The sequence below is a fragment of the Pelobates fuscus genome, chromosome 12 (genome assembly GCF_036172605.1).
Source record: "Pelobates fuscus isolate aPelFus1 chromosome 12, aPelFus1.pri, whole genome shotgun sequence".
Lineage (NCBI taxonomy): Eukaryota > Metazoa > Chordata > Amphibia > Anura > Pelobatidae > Pelobates > Pelobates fuscus.
In genome coordinates this window covers 83717997-83738748 of record NC_086328.1, presented here as the reverse complement: position 1 = coordinate 83738748, position 20752 = coordinate 83717997, and the positions used below count along the sequence as shown (strand labels likewise).

Genomic DNA, 20752 nt, shown 5'->3' with positions numbered 1-20752 from the left:
TAATATATAAACTTTGACTTAAATTGTGATTTTTAAAAAAAATAAACATTTCAGATAACTTGTGTGGGGTATGTTAAAAATCACCTCTAGGGTAACTGTGTACAATGTAGTAACTTGGCACGACATGCTGGGATGAACACATCTCCAGGTTCCCTCTCTTCCCAGTATGTGTACAAGATTCAGCCATGTTAGATGGATGCTACAGCAGAGATGTATTTATTAGCAGAGTGACTGGGCATGCTTGATAAGAGAGTTGTGAACGATAACTACTTGCCTATCTCAGCTATCATCAGACATAACAGAAGCAACAAGGATATTCAGATTTTTTTTTTCTGCACCCCTTCTGGTAGTCAGACAATTCAGCATTATGCCCCAAATCGGTAAGATGCAGTTCTTCTGCACTGATTCAGGCTTTTAGCCTGGTTGGATTGAGCGTTTAGAACAGTTTTTAGAAGCTAATAGAGTTACCACTGAGAAAAAGGTTGATGTTTTCCTCACCACCATAGGTCATTCTGCTTTTTGCACACTGCATGACCTGCTGTTCCCTAAAAAGCCTGCTTTTGTTTTCTTTTTTTTCAATTCTTTATTTTTGCTGTGCACAATAATACGAAACTTGCTTGCAATGCCCCAACAGCCGGAGCAAGTGATATAGAATACAGAGGAAACATAAATCAACAAATGAAGGCATTTTGAGGAATCACCAAATTTTTTGTAGAATAATAGTCAGGATAAACACGTGTCTGAGAAATATAGCTAAACTAGTAACCCAAAAATGTAACCTAGACACAAAGAGTGTAGTTAACATAGTTAACAAATAGCCCAAGAGGCCCCCAGGACAATGACCAATTAACAGGCATTAGAAGTATGATATGTCTTACTTAGTCAAGAGATCTGTATTAACGGAAAACTCTAAATCACAAGAAAAAATACTTTCAAGCTTAAGGTATATTTTAAAGAACATACAGTCAGGTCCATAAATATTGGAACATCAACACAATTCTAATCTTTTTGGCTCTATACACCAACACAATGGGTTTGAAATGAAACAAACAAGATGTGCTTTAACTGCAGACTTTCAGCTTTAATCTGAGGGTATTTACATCCAAATCAGGTGAACCGTGTAGGAATAACAACAGTTTGTATATGTGCCTCCCACTTTTTAAGGGACCAAAAGTAATGAGACAGATTAACAGTCATAAATTAAACTTTCACTTTTTAATACATGGTTGCAAATCCTTTGCAGTCAATTACAGCCTGAAGTCTGGAACGCATAGACATCACCAGACGCTGGATTTCATCCCTGGTGATGCTCTGCCAGGCCTCTACTGCAAATGTCTTCAGTTCCTGCTTGTTCTTGGGGCATTTTCCCTTCAGTTTTGTCTTCATCAAGTGAAATGCATGCTCAATCGGATTCAGGTCAGGTGATTGACTTGGCCATTGCATAACATTCCACTTCTTTCCCTTAAAAAACTCTTTGGTTGCTTTTCCAGTATGCGTCAGGTCATTGGCCATCTGCACTGTGAAGCGCCGTCCAATGAGTTCTGAAGCATTTGGCTGAATATGAGCAGATAATATTGCCCGAAACACTTCAGAATTCATCCTGCTGCTTTTGTCAGCAGTCACATCATCAATAAATACAAGAGAACCAGTTCCATTGGCAGCCATACGTGCCCACGCGCCATGACACTACCACCACCATGCTTCACTGATGAGGTGGTATACTTTGGATCATGAGCAGTTCCCTTTCCTTCTCCATACTCTTCTCTTCCCATCACTGTGGTACAAGTTGATCTTGGTCTCATCTGTCCATAGGATGTTGTTCCAGAACTGTGAAGGCTTTTTTAGATGTTGTTTGGCAAACTCTAATCTGGCCTTCCTGTTTTTGAGGCTCACCAATGGTTTACATCTTGTGGTGAACACTCTGTATTCACTCTGGTGAAGTGTTCTCTTGATTGTTGACTTTGACACACATACACCTACCTCCTGGATAGTGTTCTTGATCTGGCCAACTGTTGTGAAGGGTGTTTTCTTCACCAGGGAAATTCTTCGGTCATCCACCACAGTGGTTTTCCGTGGTCTTCCGGGTCTTTTGGTGTTGCTTAGCTCACCGGTGCGTTCTTTCTTTTTAAGGATGTTCCAAACAGTTGATTAGGCCACATCTAATGTTTTTGCTCTCTCTCTGATGTATTTTTTTTTTTTTTCAGCCTAATGATGGCTTGCTTCACTGAGTTACAGCTCTATGGATCTCATATTGAGAGTTGACAGCAACAGATTCCAAATGCAAATAGCAAACTTGAAATGAACTCTTGACCTTTTATCTGCTCCTTGTAAATGGGATAATGAGGGAATAACACACACCTGGCCATGGAACAGCTGAGCAGCCAATTGTCCCATTACATCTGGTCCCTTGAAAAGTGGGAGGCACACATACAAACTGTTGTAATTCCTACACCGTTCACTTGATTTGGATGTAAATACCCTCAAATTAAAGCTGAAAGTCTGCAGTTAAAGCACATCTTGTTCATTTCATTTCATCCATTGTGGTGGTGTATGGAGCCCAAAAGTTTAGAATTGTGTCAATGTCCCAATATTTATGGACCTGACTGTAAAACAGGAGTAGACTTTGTGGAAGCGTCAGGGGGATAATGAGGCATGCCAGCCAGGCTCACAGTTCCAGGTCATCCCATACCCTTCCGAGGTAGATCATGATCGCGTTTCTGTGGATCTGTCATCCAGCAGGAGGGCCCAGGTGAAGGCTGCGGGAGCCTCAGAGTGGTGCAAAAATTTGAGCTCAGCTCCGATACCTGAACTGCTCTGGATGTAGCAGAGTAGGGCCTCCTCCTTCCGTGCTGTTATCAGGTTACTCCTAGCACCCTTGATGTTGCAGCAGTTCAAGCGCCTCCGCTGTTGTTGGGTTCGCCCCTGTCTCGGTAAGGGGAGCTTTTGCTTTAGAGTTTCCGAGCACCGCAGGAAAGCCTGGAGTGGCTGGGCTTGTTGCTACTGCAGGTCAGCAGCTTGCTGGCACTGACGGATCTTGCGCTCCAGCCATCTCCAGAAAGTAGTGAAGGTTGCATCCAGTTTGGCCTCCAGCTCATGAGGTATCTCTGGGGTCCGGGAGCCACGTGTTCACAACCATGTTAGGAGAGTCACCAGAAGTTCCACTAGCTCCGTTGGCTTCCACTCTCCGACCTGCCAGGTCCTGGTGGCCTTAGGTGTGGACTGGGATCACCCCGCCGTTCCAAGGGAGGTGGGAGGCCAAAGGGGCTCTTGCGTGGGTATAGTTGCTTTGGGACACTGCCGGACCAGGAGACCGTCCACCTCTCCCGTCCTGAGCTTACTAGTCCGCATGTGCCACACTGAGGTGAGTAAATGCCAGAGAAGTCGCTGACTGTGGCATATTAGGTCAGGAAGCAAAACCCTTCACTCTGTGTGTGCCAGTGGAGTCAAATTAAGTTGCAGAGAGACAATTATTACAAAGTAGTGGATTAGCTTGTTCAAAACTAGTCTCACCGCCATGATAGTCAGGCCCCACCCCCCCAAAAGCCTGCTTTTAAACAATTCAATTAGTTAATTAAAACACTCTCAAATCATTAGTAGCCTACGCCTCTGGAAATTGCTGAGAGATTCAAGTTTTACTGCAGACGCCAATCACTTGTTTAGGTTGTGAGAGCTTATGCCATTACTTTGCCATTACTCAGGTAACTCTATGCCTGTTGTCTTCCATGACATGTTTGTGATGTACCTATATAATGCCACAATATACAAGTGGTTGCTAACAGAAGATGACTTTACTCTTACTAAGGCTGTTGATATTGCAGAGGCCACGGAACTTGTAACGCATCTATCATCAGACATAAAAACTCACAACATCAGTTAGTAAATAGCAAGATAGAAGGTTGAGAATACAAACAACTATTTTTTTTTAAACCAGTCTTCTGAGCCTGTAATCGTTTGAGGGAAACACAAATAAATAGACATCACTATTTGACTTTGCTATTAAAATCTGGTTGTCAGCAGCCACGATTTATATAATTAGAGTCCTCTCTCTTCTATAATACAGCCAATAAACCCTCTACATTTATTTGCTCTTTTTAGAATATTACCAGCATTATATGTGATGTCACCTACCTCAACATTGCTCCAGCGAAGAGCACGGTTAAAATCCTCCACAGTCAGCCTCCTTCTACGAGAGTGCCTTAGAGACTGTGCACTGAACTGAGAAATAAAGGATGAGTGTAATAATATATTATGAAAATGGAAAGTTAATATAGCATCATATTGTAATACAACTTGAGATGGCACACATTAATTACATGATAATAAAAAGTATGACAGTATGCATTTGCAACTGAGAAGCATGTAGTACCTACACACTTTGTACAATACATAAATCTAAAAAGGTGCCTGACACACTGTGCAGAACCCAGACAGAGCAAAAATGGGAAATAACTCTGAACATTACCTGGGCAGAACAGAGAAAATATGACAGCAACAAAATGTAAATATAATATAAACTGCCACTGAGACTTCTCACTTAACAAAGATAGGGAGAATAATAAAAAGCATTAGGGACTCTCTGACATATCTCACAGAGAAGCCATTATCTAAGAGAATAAACATGTGAGAATGGTTAGTAATATAGTCTGCCAACTATGTGGTAAAGGATGTACAATGATCTGAAGATAAAATTGCATCTGTGAGACTACATACTCATCTCTGGGAAAAATAAAAATAAGGCAAATTAATCAGAGTAGGGTTTCTCAGTATCTTATACATTTCAGAATTGAAAGGGACACTCCACTGCCCAAAAAAAAAAAAAAAAAAAAATTTAATAGGTGTACCCCAATGAAACCATGCATGCATTTAATTGTGTAAATTTGCATCGAGGGAATATCTGAAAATAGATTGCAACGGTTTCAGATATCTTTTCTGCAGCCTTTGCATGCCCTTCACTTCTTCCTCAGCCGAGACTGTCAAATCATAGATAGAGCTGAGAAGTCTTTGCAAGTTAGGTGCTTTGGACAAAATGCCTGCCTGTAGAGTTTAGTTCCAGTGAGCTTATGAACTAGGAAGTAACAGGACTGATTGTTCAATTAAAAGCAAGGGATGAGGGGGTGGGAAGGTTAATTTATAAAAATGAAATTTTTTATTGGAATCTACACTTTTTGTAGATTTGTTGTAATCTGTTTTGTCCTTGTTCTCTCACCCTCTGATCTTGCAGGTTGTACTTCAGTCAGCTAAAGTGATTTTTGTGTCTCCTATTACAAAAAACTGCAATTTTACTTACCGTAAATTCCTTTTTCCTTAAAATGGTGGCAGTACAATTGGGATGTACTCTTCCCTTGGGCCAAGCATCTGAAAGAAATAATTAACATAAAAAAAGTCCCTCCCCTTACCAGGTATAAGAGGCCCAACCAGCCCAGAGACCTCAGTACGTACCAAGAACACTTCAGTAAATTTATAAAACACCCAAAAACTATATACATATATATATACATATATAAAGGGGGGGGTGATGTACTGCCACCATATTAAGGAAAAAGGAATTTACGGTAAGTAAAATTGCAGTTTTTCCTGACATATGGTGGCAGTACAATTGGGATATATCGAGATCCACACTAAGGACGGGAAATTAGGCAATAAAATGCAACACCTAGTGCCCAAAAAAAGCTGCGACAGAGGCAGAGAATACGTCTAGGTTGCAACGCTCGACAAAAAGTGTTGAAAGAAGACAAGGTAGCCGCCTTGCATATAACTTCCGGAGAAGCACATGCCTTTATTGTGCCAAGATGCAGTCATAGCACTAGCAGAATGAGCTTTCAAGGAGGCAGGCAAAGGTAGATTCGAGGAAGAATAAACCAATTAAATACTATCCACCAGCCATCCAGCTAAAGAGGCCTTGGAGGAAACTGCCCCATAAAAACACGAACGAAATTCACAAATAGATGATCAGTCATGCCATACGAAGATGAGCGGTCCAATTGTATTTGTCTAGACCAATCCACATTCAGTTGGCTCCAAACAGGCTCCAAACAGGCTGGTTGATAACCTTGGAGGAGATGACTTTCCAAAGAAATAAGGGCATAGGGTACATAATCACCTTATCAGGAAGAAGTATAGTAAAGTCAGGAGAGGAAGAAAGGAGAACCACTATCCTCTTAGCTGAAGAAATTACCACAAAAACACTGTTTTCAAGGTTAGATCTTTTAAAGAAGCTGCATCCAAAGGTTCGCAAGGCTGAGAACACAGATTTCAAAACTAAAGACAAAAACCAAAAAGCAAAAACAGCTTCACTTAGGAGGTTAAACGATCAGAAAAAATATATATTTTCTAATGAGAGGACAAGAAGCCCCATATATCACCAAACTTGACTGCGAGCGGAAACTTGGACTTTAAGGGTAGACAGACTAAAACCATGAGAAAAACCACCTCGTAAGAACACCGGATAGTAACAATAGGAGAAGTACATCCAAATTCTTTAGTAGACAGAAGAGGCAGAGTACCTGGCAGAATTTAACAGTAACTGAAACCTCACTACTTTAATGCCCCTACCATGTAGAATTAGTTTAGCCGTAACCAAGCAGTCAACCTGAACATGTTAAATAAAAACCGAGAACCAGCTGTGGTTTGGTCAGTACGACACTATGGCCAGCATCCGAGCTTAATCTGATGTCCCCTTCTGCAGACCATTGGGACAAGGTTCACCAGTAAAAAACTGAAAACAAGGTGAAATACCCCCCGGATCGAAAGACCATCCATTATCATAGGCTCGTCTACCTTGAAGAGGGAGGCAAAACGACCCTACCTTTGCATTTGATCAACTTGCCATAAGGTCTAAGACTGGCAGATTGAATCTCCTCACCGGCCGAGCGAAAAAAGTTGAGGGACCACTTGTTCTGGGACCATTCTGAACTGCTGAAATTGTCCGCTACTACGTTGTCTATACCTCTAAAGTGAATGGCGGAAATTAAGTCCCGATGACTTCGAGCCCAGGACATAAACCTTGAGCCAAGGAAATAATATATTACAACTTCTGTACTGCCTTGTACGTTTAGGTAGGAAACTGTGGTCTGGTTGCCTAACCACAGCTTTACAGCCTTCCCTACAAAGAAAACCTTGAACTACTGAAGAGCATAGAGAACCGACAACAATCTTTTGAATTATGAAGATTATTCTGTATCCTTTTATGACCCAACACCCTATCATAAGCGATACAGGAAATCCGTATTTGAAGAGTCTGTAGAAATCACAATCCAAGATTCGTGACAAAAAGACCGTATAAAGAAATTTTATTCAGCCATCAAGAGAACTTTTATATTGAATGAGCTGATATACTCATTAAAAGAATAGAAGTCTTCTAACTTCCTAGACTATCGGACACAATTTTCCACTGTAAGAGCCTCGAATTTGCTCAGGCCCAATCAACTGCTGGGATAGTAGAGGTCAGATTACCTAAAACCTGCAAGGCTTTCTCACCGAACCTACAGACACCCGAAGAAGGTGTATCATCAAACCTCATCTTCATACACTTTCTCATGTGAGATGAACCTACCGAGTCCCTGACTCGAGCAAAACCCAAGAAACAGGACAGACCTCGCAGGGGCAAGGTGAGATTTTACTAGGTGATAAACCAAACATATTCTTCCAGGATTTCTAGCGTATAGATTTATAGCGCCTCTATGCTGTGATTCCTAGTAACTTAAAAACAAACTGTGAAAAGAGTGAAGACCTATGTAAAAAAAACCTGGGTGCTGAAGCCAGCCCGAATAAAAGGTCTCTGAATTGTAATAAAATGAACCCATTTCACCTTCCTCATAGCAAACCTCAGGTAAAATAGTGACTTCACATAGGAAAAAGCAGGTAGGCATCTTTATATCTAAAGTTGCCATGAAGTATCTCTTTTTTAAGGAAATAAACGACAGACGCCATATTCTCCATTTCTACATGTTGGTAAAAAGTTTGTTCAGGACTTTTAGATCCAAGATTGGTTGAAAAAACACATCCGGGTTGGGACTAGGAACAACCGGGAGAAACCCTTTAACATACTCGGGAAGATGGAATCCTTCCTACCATACCTTCCTCAATAGGGAGACCCAGCAGAAACAAAGGGTATGGTTTTATAACCTTTCAACCTTCCGCCCCCTCTGGCGTCATCTTTGAACTGGAAATTCCTATACCTGCGTTTCCAGGCATATATTTCCACCATGCATCTCTACTTTTGATGCAGTGTCTGCTGTCCAGGTTTCAAACTACAGTGCCCCTTTGGGCCACAGAAGTACAAACCACGCCCTGAGCCGAAAGCATAATCACCACCGTGACGAAAACCATAAGAAACTCTATAGACAATCTGAATTGCAGAAGGGAAAATACTTTACAAAAAAAGTCCTACTCAGGGTTCTTCCAATTTCTGAATATAACAACCAGCATTACTTGTTGGACTGGAAGTGCTTTACCCTTGGTATATCAACCGTTATAAAAGAAAGGATAACATAAACCTCTTTATTCTTCAATAAACTTTCTCAACTCTTTTAAAACAAGAGTCAACTCAATGCACCCTCTTGCTGAGCTTGGAAGGGACCACCTTCCAATTCTACAAGTCACAGAATCTGATGGGATTGAATCAGTGTCAGCATAGACTGGTCTCCCATACCAGTGTAAGCCATAGCCAGGTCTGCTAGCTTAGTATATTTGTCATGGACAGTGAATATCATGCTAGAGTAGTCTCAGCTCAACCTTTGTAATAGAAACTACGATAGAGGATTCTGTAACAAGGAAAAGAACAGTTTGAACTAGACGGAGTTCATTTCCATTTAGACTTCTGTTTAGTAGCATATACCGGAGAAGAAAGAGCAGGCTATTAAAAGACTCAAACGTCTGTGTCAAATATCCTGAAACCAAGGCAAAAACGATTACATTCCTTGTAGCCAGGATTTTGCTAGCGTCAAAGGAGGAGCAATTCGACTCATATTTAAACCGTGAATGGGTTATGCACCTGAGCCTGCAGTCATGTCTGAGAATTCCACATCATTAACACTAATCATCAGCACATGATCTGAATTGAATAGGTGTCCCACACCAGGCTAAGACAGAGTCAGATCTGATTTGTATATTTGCCATGCACAGAAAGTATTTTACTAAAGAAGCCTTTGAAAACCAACTGATAAGCAGTAGAGAATTCACTACAACCGAGAAGTTTAATTTGGGAACCGGCTTAGACAGGACTAAACATGTAATTAAACCATACGCAGAAAGCAATATAAATAAATGACATTTTTAGAGATAAGACTCTAAAGAATCATACCTTCAAAACCTCTGACCCGTGTGGGGGGGCTGGCGACACGGGAGACCTTCACTGCCGAGCATCCATGCTGACAAGAAGATCTGCACAGCATAACTAGGCAGATCCTTCACATTTGGCGCCATTTTCGGGGAGTTCAGACCGCGCATGCGCGATAGCGCGGTCGGAACTCCGGTGGAACGCATAACCACCCGGGCGTGCGTTCCACCGCTGTGCGCATGTGTCTCCACCGGACAGTGATTAGCTGCCACTAGAGACCGCCTCCCTGCTTTGCCGGTGCTGCACGCGGCATGAAAGCAGGCTTACATACCTGCTCTGTAAGTCAGCAGGATGTCTTCTGGCCATTCAGCTCTCCACCCGGGAGGCTATCAGACCGGATCCCCCAGGCAGCAACCCATGTGCCTCACCATTCATCATCCACATTCCAGATGCCTGACCGTTCCTGTTGGAGCAAGAAAGAGAACTGAGGTCTCTGGGCTGGTTGGGCCTCTTATACCTGGTAAGGGGAGGGACTTTTTTATGTTAATTATTTCTTTCAGATGCTTGGCCCAAGGGAAGAGTACATCCCAATTGTACTGCCACCATATGTGAGGAAAAAATGGGTTGACCCAAGAAATTACATTTTTTTTTTTTTTATAATTTTTATTGTGCAGAAGAGTACACAGCTTTGTCAGACGCCACAACAGCGTAATCATATATGATCTCATGTAATCAAGTTAAACAGTGGCATATTAAAATTGCAAATTTTTTGGTTCTTTGAGCTTGCTTAACATAGCTAATACGTTCTAAGAATAGTGTAATTAGATATAACATTGAGTATTCATAAAGAGATAGAGTGTGGTATATCTTAGGCGGTGAGTGAGGCAGTGGCTTAAAGAGGTGTTTTTTTTGTTTTTTTTTCTTCTATCATTTAGATCCCGCCAGAATAACCAGTTCTGAGCAGGCTGCTAGGCATATAGAAGAGATTTAAACAGAAACATATGGAAGCACAAAAATTAACGTTAGTATTTGACTAGAACCTGACAAGCTATAAGGAGGCACAAGTCCTTGTGTATGTACTGTCAGCCAATGCCTAGGCTTGGTATGGTCGTGTAGCTTCTGGGCGCCATCGGATGCGTCCGGGTGTGTTCCTGCAAAGACTGTAAGCGTAGGTCGGACTTGCCATCCCATGTGCTCCAGGTTGCGTTGTGGGCCTGAGTCAGTGCGCCCAAGACCCGGTGTCTCCAGAGGGAACGTGAGACCAGTGCCCCTGAGGGCCACCTGGGTCTGTGGTGAGTTGCTTGTATCCTCCTGCTCCGGTTCCGTGCGTGAGCTGGTGGCCCTTCGCTACGGCTCAGGGTTTTGCCTGTTTTCTCCCGCCTCCGACTCTTATGTTTTGCCACCCTCCGCTGGTGTGGCTGGCCCCCCTGGGGTTTTTACCCCTGATGCCCTCAGTGCGGTGGGGCCCCGAGTTCGGGGCATTGTAGTTAGGGGTGCCGAGTCGTCTCGTGGGAGTTTCCCAGGTTTCCCCTCGGCTTGATCCGTGCGTCTCATAAGCTCTGTTTTGCTTAGCTCAGTTGGCTGTAAGAGTGCTATCAATTTAGCCCAAAAGTCTTCAAAGAGTATATTGATTGAGTCTCTTACCTTTATGTCTGTGCCCAGACTAGGTAGTGGTTGCTCATTTCGTTTTGCTAGGTCACTCTTGTCCGCCATTTTAGAGGCCCTAAAGCCCACCTTGCTTGAAAGAGTCGCGGGCATGGTCGGGAGGTGTAGGGCTCGAGGTTCTCCGTCTGGTGGGGACCAGGATATCCCCCGCCGGTCCATGGGGTTATGTTGCCTGCAGTCCTCTGGCACGGCCCCTCCACACAAGGATAAACTATTTTTTTTAGCAATTTAACAATGAATGATGATCCATGGCTCCCCATAGCCCAACCAACCACTAGGGTGTGGCCAAGGTAAAGATTGAACACTTCCTTATAGCCATACCGATTCATACTTGCAATGCGCACTATGATAGGCTGTATACGGTCAGGTGACATTTTCTCAGACAATCACAGAGCCCATTACTGCTCAGGCTAATGTTTTCTCAATAGCTCAAGCAGCACTGAGGGGGTGGGCTTCTGGGGACTCTTGTTTAGCATTAAAACATTAAAACCAGTTTAACACTGAATGAAGGACGGTGCCAGGGCACTCCAGTTAAAGATGAGAAAGTAGTTATGGTGCCTACAGTATGTCCCTTTAAGGCAGAAGTGGGGAACGCCCGGCCCGCGGAGAGCCGACCCTGCTGTCTGCCTTTTTCGGTCCGGTGGGACCAAAAGATCTCCCTCATCGGTCTCTGGGCAGTTTGTTAACTGAGAGGGAGGAAGCTAGGACCCAGGAGCTTGCTGGACAGGAGGAGGACCCAGGAGAAAACGCTCTGACAATGCTGTGCTCGTGGGAAGAAAATAGTGAAGTCAGCCTGCAGCCAGAGCAGATGCAGAATCACTGGACCACCAGGGATTGCAGTGATATGTCCTCTCCTTCCAGGCCAGAGTTAAGACGGAGGGGGAGTACTGGGAGGGTTGTGCATAAAGTTTTCTTTTCCTCTTCTTAAGTAAAAAAATATAGATATTCTCCCTGATCCCCCCTCCACCACCTCACACACACAGAACGCCTCATGGAAACACACACACTGCACCCCTCACACAAACAAACACAGTACCCCACACGCACACAGAACTCCTCACACAAACACACTGCACCGCCAAACACAGACACCCCCTCACACACAGTCTGGACCCCTCTCACAAATACAGCATCCCACACACAAACACACAGCACCCCTCTCACACACACACACACACACACACTACACCCCTCTGTCACACACACACACACTACACCCCCTCACACACACACACTGCGAGTAGCAACAACATCAATACCAGCGAACATCACACCAAAAAGAAGCAGTTTAGCCATCACATTAGGAGTGAGGTAATTAAATGTTTGACCAAATACAGCAAGCTAATTTTAAAGGTGATCATTTTGTATGGCCAGCGAATGATGTTTTAAATATCCAAATGGCCCTTGGCAGATAAAAGGTTCCACACCCCTGCTTTAAGGGAACAGTCTAATGTTATAAATAATTATATTAACAGACTGTTCCTGTGCTTGTTTAGATTATGGCCCTTCAACTTAAAATAAAATGAAGTTAAAGTAGCTCTGTCACCTCACCAAAAACGTTGTATTTCATAAAGATAAAATCTCTACTTATAACCTTACATGCAATTACTGTTCCACAGCTCAGGGTACAAATCATCATCTAATTATCTACATTAAAAGAGAAAAAGAAGGCATGGGAATGCTGACAAAATAAGATTTGCTGGAAAAAAAATAGCAAGAAATAAAATCTCCATTCTCTGCTGTGTATACCTGGGTGAGCTCCCGGAGTCGGTAACATACATCCTCAGCCAGCAGTGCTGCAACCTCATCAGATATATCAACACCCACACTTTCTGCAGACAGGCGGACTGAATCTTGGCACAACTCCACATAGCGTCTGTCCTCGGTATGAGACATCCCTAAACTTAAGAGAGAGGCACACAATGTTAGATGAACTAATTAGACAGATAAATCATAAATAACAGTATATTTTACCATTAGAGTTTATTTTTTTATTTGCATTTTATTATATCAACAAGTACATGTATACAGGGTGTTGCAAGGATTGTTACAAGTGGTGACAAATTTCACGATTCGATACTTATTTCAAAGTGCGTTTCGATGTCCTTGACAACTCGTTGATATGTTTAACAATGTAACTATGAGGGGTGTAGGGTGTAGGGGGAGGGGGGGGGGAAGGAGGGGTTCAGGAGAAGCAGAATCATTCCGCTAGAAGTCAGCGGGTGTGTTGCTCCGCTGTAATGCTTTGTAATGCTTAGTGTAGGTACATTTATATGATTTTCTCACACAGATACTCGTCGTAGGTTCAACTCTGCATCACCTACTATGGGTACTTCCCATACACATTTATGGTGCACACTTTTTTTTTGTTATTTGGATGGTCACAGCTGTCGGAGGGGCCCATTCGCCTTAGGAGTTCGTGAGGCTATGCTGTAGTACGGTAGTGTAGGGAATCATCCCTATGTGGTATATGGCAACCATTAGAGTTTTTTTTGTCAATCGTATTTTATTGAAAGTTTTTCACAGGTATCAATAACAGCACATAGCTCATAAGTCAAACAAAAATTTGTGCATAACATTTGGCAACAGTGAAACGGCTAACCTGGTCTTGAGTCATAATTAAGGTACATTCTCATGGTGCCAGAGTTAGCTAAGTTTTCTTTTACATATTCACTTGACTGCTTCCACCTGGGTTTACCTGGTCACAACTGCGTGCCTCTGTAATTGGTGGTACACGTTCCCGTTTCCCCTAATATTGGCAACGTATTTCCTGTATCCCTACTTCGGGGGCATCCCCATAGTACCCCGTGCCTTCGTCGTATTGGATCAGTAATGCTCAGTACCTGCGTGGGTACAGCGTGAGGGACTAATTTCCGTGGTTTATGGTGTGATTTTTGGTCATATGCGTCTCCACAGAGAGGGGAATAGGGTATTCGCCGCCCCTTGTTATTCCTTTCTTGGTGGGGTGCCTTGTCAGGGCTACCAGCTGTGTCAAGTGGTCAGGATTTGTCCGTGGGTTCGTGTCTAAGTGATTGTTAACTCTTGTGTCTACGTACTTGTTTACTTCTGTTTCAGTTGTGTAGGTCTGCCTAATTGGCATTATTCGATCTTATGTCTTGTGGTCAGGTTTCGATTCCAGTCCTTGAGTGTACTTGGCGTTACCTGTCTGTCTGTGTAATGTCTTGTCGGTTTAGGGCCAGCTTCCCTTGGTGCCCTGTGGTATGGAAAGTTCGTCAGGTAAAGGCTGGGTACGAGGGAAGTGGGGGGGGGGGGGGAGCAGGGCAGGAACAAGTAGGGTCGGGGGGGGTCAAGAGCCCGGGTGAGGTCTCCTCTGTCTATGCAGTTCCCTTGTCCCGTCTATACGGGGTGTGTTCCGACTAGTCTACGCAGCTCCAGTAGCTACTCTGAGCCCCATGCCTGTCCCGAAGATTTACGCGATCCCCCTGGAGACAAAAAGCCTCCAGGGGTACCACTGCAGCGCGCACTTGTCCGAACGTCCCTGCAGGGAGGCCGTCAGTATCTCCATATCATAGATGCTCTCCACCTTGTCTACCCATTGTCTGAAGGAAGGCGTGGACGTGTGTTTCCAGTGCAGGGGAATCAACGCCTTTGCAGCATTTAACAGATGAATGGTGAGGGAGTGTTTATATTTCTGCGTGGGTGTGGGTGTGTGGTGTAAAATCATCGACATAGGTTGGAAGGGGATGGCGTCTCCAGTAATTTCTCTAATTTTTGTGTTTATCAGCTGCCAGTACGTCACTATACGTGGACAAGACCACCATATGTGTAAGCTCGTTCCCAGGGCCGTGCCACATCTCCAGCAGTCACCCGCACCGGCTCCGCCGAAGTGTATAAGGGTATCCGGTGTTCGATACCATAGTGATAGCAATTTATATCCGGTCTCTTGAATCTTTGAGCTGATCGAGCATTTGTGGGTTAGGCGGACTATCTTGTCCCAGTCTTGGTCCGAGAGTTGTGTGCCTGTGTCCCGTTCCCATTTGCTCTTGTATCCCAGCGGGTAGGTGTCCAGGACCCTTCTCAGGGATTCGTACATGCGCAATACCCCGTGGTCTATATGACTCCTCTTCGTGCATATCCTTTCAAAGTCTGTTAGTTGCCTATGAAGGTGGTCTCCACTGGCTAGGCTGGCGACATACGATTGCACCTGGTGGTAACGGAATTTGTCTAACTGGGTGGGTTGTGTGTCTCCCAACAGGTCGGGTAGTGGCCGGAGCTTTCCCCTCGAGCACCACTGATCCAGATACAGCCAGTCCGTCTGTTGGAAGTTCTTCAGCGCCGCTGGGTGGAGTCCCCCAGCCAGGTTCGGGTTGCATGTAATCGGGGTCAGCGGGTTCGGCGATGTTGTTAACTGATGGGTGTAGCGGACTTTGCACCAGATATTGAGCGTCGCATCCATCATGGGGTTGTCTGTACGTAGCTCTGCGAACGTGGCGCCCCCCAGCCACAGTCTCGAGGGGATCTTACCCCCCGTTTGCTGTAGTTCCATAGCCACCCAACTCTTTGGGCTCGCGTTCACATGCCAGTCCGTGATCCTGTGTAGGTGTGTGGCTCTGTAGTACATGGATGCCGATGGCAACCCCAGGCCCCCGGCTAGTTTGGGTCTCTCCATTGTTAACCTGCGGACGCGCGATGGTCTATGGTTCCAGACGAACCCGCGTATAGCTTTATCTAGTGATTTGAAGAATGATTGTGGGATTGAGATTGGCAGGGTGGCAAAGAGATACAACAACCGTGGTAACACGTTCATCTTGATCGCATTAATCCGTCCGAACCAGGTGATGTAGTAAGCCGTCCAGCGTTGGAGGTCCGATTGTATTTTCCGGAGGAGGGGTAGAAAATTTAGTTGGTAAGTTTGTGATAGGTCTTTCGGCAGCCAGGTACCGAGGTACCGTATCTTCCCCGTGCACCACGAAAAGGTGAATTGGGTACTGAGTCTTCGTTCCTCATTATCGGCATTGCTTCCGACTTGTCAAGGTTCAGCTTCAGATTTGATACTTGACGGAAGCCGTCGAAAGCCTTTAGTAGGTTGGGCACTGAGACCAGGGGTTGTTCCAAGAAGAACAACATATCATCGGAGTAGGCCGCTACCCTATGCTCCTCCGTACCCAAGAAAACCCCCGTTATACCCCCGTCCCGTCTGACCGCCTCCAGGAAAGGTTCCAGGGTGAGGGCAAACAGGAGGGGGGACAGGGGACAGCCTTGTCGTGTCCCATTACATATCGTGAAAGGTTTTGTTAGGGCTCCATTTATTCGTATCCGAGCTGTCGGTGTAGTGTACAGGGACGAAATCCATGCGCGCATATATGTGCCAAAGCCCAGATGTCGCAGCGTTTCTTTCAGGTATACCCAGTCCACTCGATCAAACGCCTTTTCGGCGTCCGTCGAGAGGACGACGTCCCGTTTCTTGGTTTTTGCACTATGGATTATGTTCAGTGCCCGTATGGTGTCATCTCTGGCTTCCCTACCTGGGACAAAGCCCACCTGATCCGGGTGGATCAGGTCCGGCAGCATCCGGGATATCCTCAGTGAGAGGGCCTTCGTGAACAGTTTTAGATCTGCGTTTAGCAGCGAAATTGGCCTGTAGCTGGCACATTTAGTTGGATCCTTCCCTTCCTTGGGGATCACCGTCACTATGGCCGCTAGGGTGTCAGTGGGAAACGCACCTCCATCCCGCAAGGCATTTAGGCTTGCCAGAAGTCTCGGCAGGAGCTCTTCCCGGAATGTCCGTAGGTACGTCAGGGGGAAGCCGTCTGGGCCTGGCGCTCGGTGCGGTTTCGATTGTTTCATTGCGGCCGCTAATTCCTCTAGGGTGAGGGGACTGTCGAGTTCCTCTGCGAGTTCCGGTGTAAGTTTACGGGTGACATGCTGAGCCTGGTAGTCCGTTACTCGTCGGTAATGGGTTTGTGCTGCAGCTCCTTGTTGGGTCCGGGACTGGTTGTACAGGTCCATATAGTAGGTCCTGAAAGCGTCCAGAATGCCTTCTGGCATCCCTGTGGTTCGCCCGTTTTGTGTGCTTATCCTGTGTACGTGTTGGGATCTACGTTTCTCCTGGAGCATCTTTGCCAAGAGTTTGCCACTCTTGTTGGAGTGCTCGTAGAAGAACCTGGCGGATTTCCGCATGGTGTGCAGCAGGCCCTGGGAAAGGAGGTTCGTGAGTGCCCTACGGGCTTCTGTAAGCTGTAGATGTATGTTGTCGTCTAGCGTGTGCTTGTGTGAATTTTCTAGGTCGGCTATCTGTTTCGTGAGGTCAGTAAGTTCGCGTGCTCTGTCCTTCCTGCGCTGTGTGCTAACGGATATGAAGTGCCCTCGAGCCACACACTTATGGGCTTCCCACAGTGTCAGTGGGGACATGTCTGCGGTATCGTTCTCCACAAAGTAGTTCGTGATAGTCTGTCGGGCAGTGGTACAGGCCTCTAGATCGTCCAGCAGGGACTCATTGAGTCTCTACTGGCGTTCCACGGGTTTGAACAGTGGGGATTTTATTCTCAGCGAGACTGGTGCGTGGTCTGATTGGTGTATAAGTCCTATTTTGGCCTCTCGGAGAAGAGACAGGCCTTTCCTGGGGCATGAATAAGTAGTCTATTCTGCTGTACTGTTTGTGTACCGGAGAATAGTAGGAAAAGTCTTTATCCTCAGGGTGTGCTACTCTCCAACAATCCACTAACCCAGCTTTGGTCAGGGATCGTCGGATCGATCTAAGGCAGTGCGCCGGGACCGTGCTTGCGCCCCGAGAGGAGTCCATTCGTGGATCCAGAGGGACATTGAGGTCTCCAGCCAGCACCAAGAGGCCTTCCCTGAACCTGTCCAGCTTGGTTAGTGTACCATTAGAGTTTTTATGCAGTTCCTCAGTCACTTTAATTCATTCTACTCTGATTTAAGAATGTTTTCTGCAGGAGAAGAGGGTCTAGTTTTAAACTGCATAAAGCACATTGTTTTGCACAATTTTATGATATATACACTTGCATATAATGATATAGTACTTAGCGTTTTTAAAAATTTGTCTTAAATACACAGCGTATTTTGTTTGTTCTATGTTAATATATGTGTTTTTATTTTTTTGTCATTGTAAGGTGCAGCATTTTTATTATTAGGTGAATTATTTATTTTAGCGCCATACTTTTACTTTTTTTTTTCTGTGAGATATTCTCTAATTGTGCTCACTACACGAAGGTATCCTTGTAATGTCACAGACCTCTCTGGATTATACCAGCTGTACCAGTGGTTATACTACAAGTATTTATTCTTATGCATTTGAATAGCTAAATACAATTTTACAGATTCCGCTCCCATGCAGAGGCGGCTCTATAATTAGTCGATTTAGGCGTTCGCCTAAGGCCTTGCGGCCACCTAAATTGCCTTAGGGTAGACTACCATATCGGGTCCTCGGTCAGAGACGGAGGACCCGACAGGAGGGGGCCTGGCAGCTTGCCCATATTGCCGCCAGGTGCAAGGCCCCTCCAGTCAGTCTGCCCGGGAGAGAGCCAGCCTTCAGTCTGCAGCTCCACTGGGAGTGAGCTGCAGACTGAAGTGTCTCACAATCTCCCGCGGGTTACCACGGCAACGCTCTAACTGGATTTACCATTCTAAGAAGATTTACCAAGTGGTCTGCAGCTCACTCCTGGCGGAGCTGCAGACCAGAGAGCCGGCGCCCACAGGACCACCAGCCCCCTCCAATCCTGTCTTCTAACACACCAAGTGTTACGATTTTCTGAAAAGTGATCTAAAGTATTAAAAGTAGGGCAGTTACCTTGGAAAGCAGGGGAACACACAGGCAAATTCCATATGTGACTCCGCTCCTTTTCCATGTTTGCACGACTTCTCAGCACAGAGACACTTTATATACATAATTGCCATATACAAGACCAGGACTAGAGTTGAAAAGCATGCCTAAGGTAAGAAACTGCCAGGAAGTGTGAGATGTAGGAGATGTCTTGGTAGAAAAACAAAAATTACTTGCACACATGAACACTCCAGGCACCATAACAACTTCATCTAAATTAAGTTGTGATGGTGCCATGAGATCCCCACTCTAATTTCAAGAAGTTTAATCCCAAAGTTGCCTCCAGAGCCAGTCTCCACTCCCCCCAAGCGTCATCGAGCTTTTGAAATTTGTTTCAGGAAGTGCGGGGTGCTGCCTGGCAGGCGCGCCCCTGACTGGCTCGGCAGATGCTCTCTGCCAATCAGTGACTCCCCATTCACAAAACGCACTCTTACCCAATCAGCAGCGCAGCACTCCGCGCTTCATGAAACTGAAATATCAGAAGCCGAATGCCACCTGGGGAGGGGTGGAGATCGTCTCTGGAGGCAACTTTAGGGTTAAACCCCTGGGGGCCTCCTGGCACCATAATAATTTAATTTAGATGAAGTTGTTATGGTACCTTGAGGTGACTAAACTATCCCTTTAAAAGTAAAAACTTTGGCAAGGGCCTATTTAGGGAGAGGGGGGCTATAGGACCTGCCCAGCTATACTCCTGGAGAACCAGTGTGTTTTACAAACAGTAAGGTTAGCAGTGATTGGATTAAAGAATGAAGCTCCATCGGTTGCCATGGCAACGAAGGTAGGCGCCTCTCTGATTGACGTCACTTCCCAGATTCCCAGCATCCTTTACGCTCATCCCACCCGCTGACTGCTCGGTGTACAATCATTCCGCGATACCCCGCGCGCTGGCTGTGCACGGAATTCATCTACACAACAGATGGGCGCTCACCACACCGCAAGGAGAATCGCCTTACCGGAGGCGGAAGCTGACCGCGTTAATCCCGCCCGGACTCCGTTACGCCGTTTGCATCCCCTCTCTCCGCTTCTCGATTAGCCGACACAGCTCTGATTGGGCGGGGGAAACACTCATTGGCCAATAGGCTTGTCCGTCAAATCGTTACCACGTGATCAGCAGGCGGCCTTATTCTGGTCACGTGACATAAACCTGGCCGAATGTTACAGGGTAGCAATGCTGCTGATCGCCCGCCCTCTAGTGTTTGCAAAGCTGTACTACACACCACTGGTACCCTACCTTTCAACGTAATCATCAAAGCTCCAACTCTTGGACGGCGTTTTCTATAGCAAGAGAATGATTGGGAGGGGGTCTTTTTTTTTCTAGCAGGATTGGGCCTTAGACTTATTGGTGAGACAAGGGCCATGGATTTGCTTGGAAACTTTAAGTATCCCTATGTGGAGAAAGAAATGGGGGCGAATTGGTAACCTGCCTAGAGTTATTCCTTATGTGAAAAATGAAGAGGACAGCCCAAGCTGGTGACAGGCCTAGGGTTAACCTGCTTAGTGCCCCTGGAAAAGGTCTTCCTTTTAGAAGTCATGGGTTAGCCATGGCAAAGTTATGCCTTTAAATTGCTTTATTGCATATACAGACCAACACAGTATCTGCCAGATCCCAGCTCTCTTATCACCCTGAATTTGTGTCACAGACTGAGAGGTCTTAGCCTAAGGCTCGACAAATCCCAATATGGCAACTAGGTATATTGACCTGGCGCCTGGGTGTTTGTCAGTCCAAGGGAACATGGAGGCAGCCAGCCAGGGGCCATAGAGCCAGATGGCAAGGGAGCACATATCATCACAAAGGTACATTTCTCAGTGTGTACCATTGGGTGATAAATATAAAAGAAACCAATGTTTAGTAGAGAAGTAAAACAAGAGATTAAAAATGAGAAAAGGGCATTTAAATCAGAGGCATCCTATATAAAATATAAGGAAGCCAATAATGGCATTGCAAAAACACATTTCAAGTGGCTAAACTAGAAAATGAGTAATTGAAAGCCAAAGAATGCAAAACCAAA

General features: G+C 45.3%; 1 protein-coding gene across 1 annotated transcript in view; it reads right to left on the bottom strand.

Moving 5' to 3' along the window:
• Nucleotides 1-19784, bottom strand: part of TAF6L (TATA-box binding protein associated factor 6 like) — a 37429-nt gene extending 17645 nt beyond the window's left edge. Inside the window, exons 1-3 of the mRNA XM_063437593.1 lie at nucleotides 19697-19784; nucleotides 12692-12845; nucleotides 4129-4215 (exon numbers count right to left, since the gene is read on the bottom strand). Of these exons, the coding sequence (XP_063293663.1) occupies nucleotides 4129-4215; nucleotides 12692-12838 (234 nt within the window). The 5' untranslated portion in view covers nucleotides 12839-12845; nucleotides 19697-19784. The remainder of the gene's footprint in view (nucleotides 1-4128; nucleotides 4216-12691; nucleotides 12846-19696) is intronic.
• Between the last annotated feature and the right edge of the window lie 968 nt (nucleotides 19785-20752).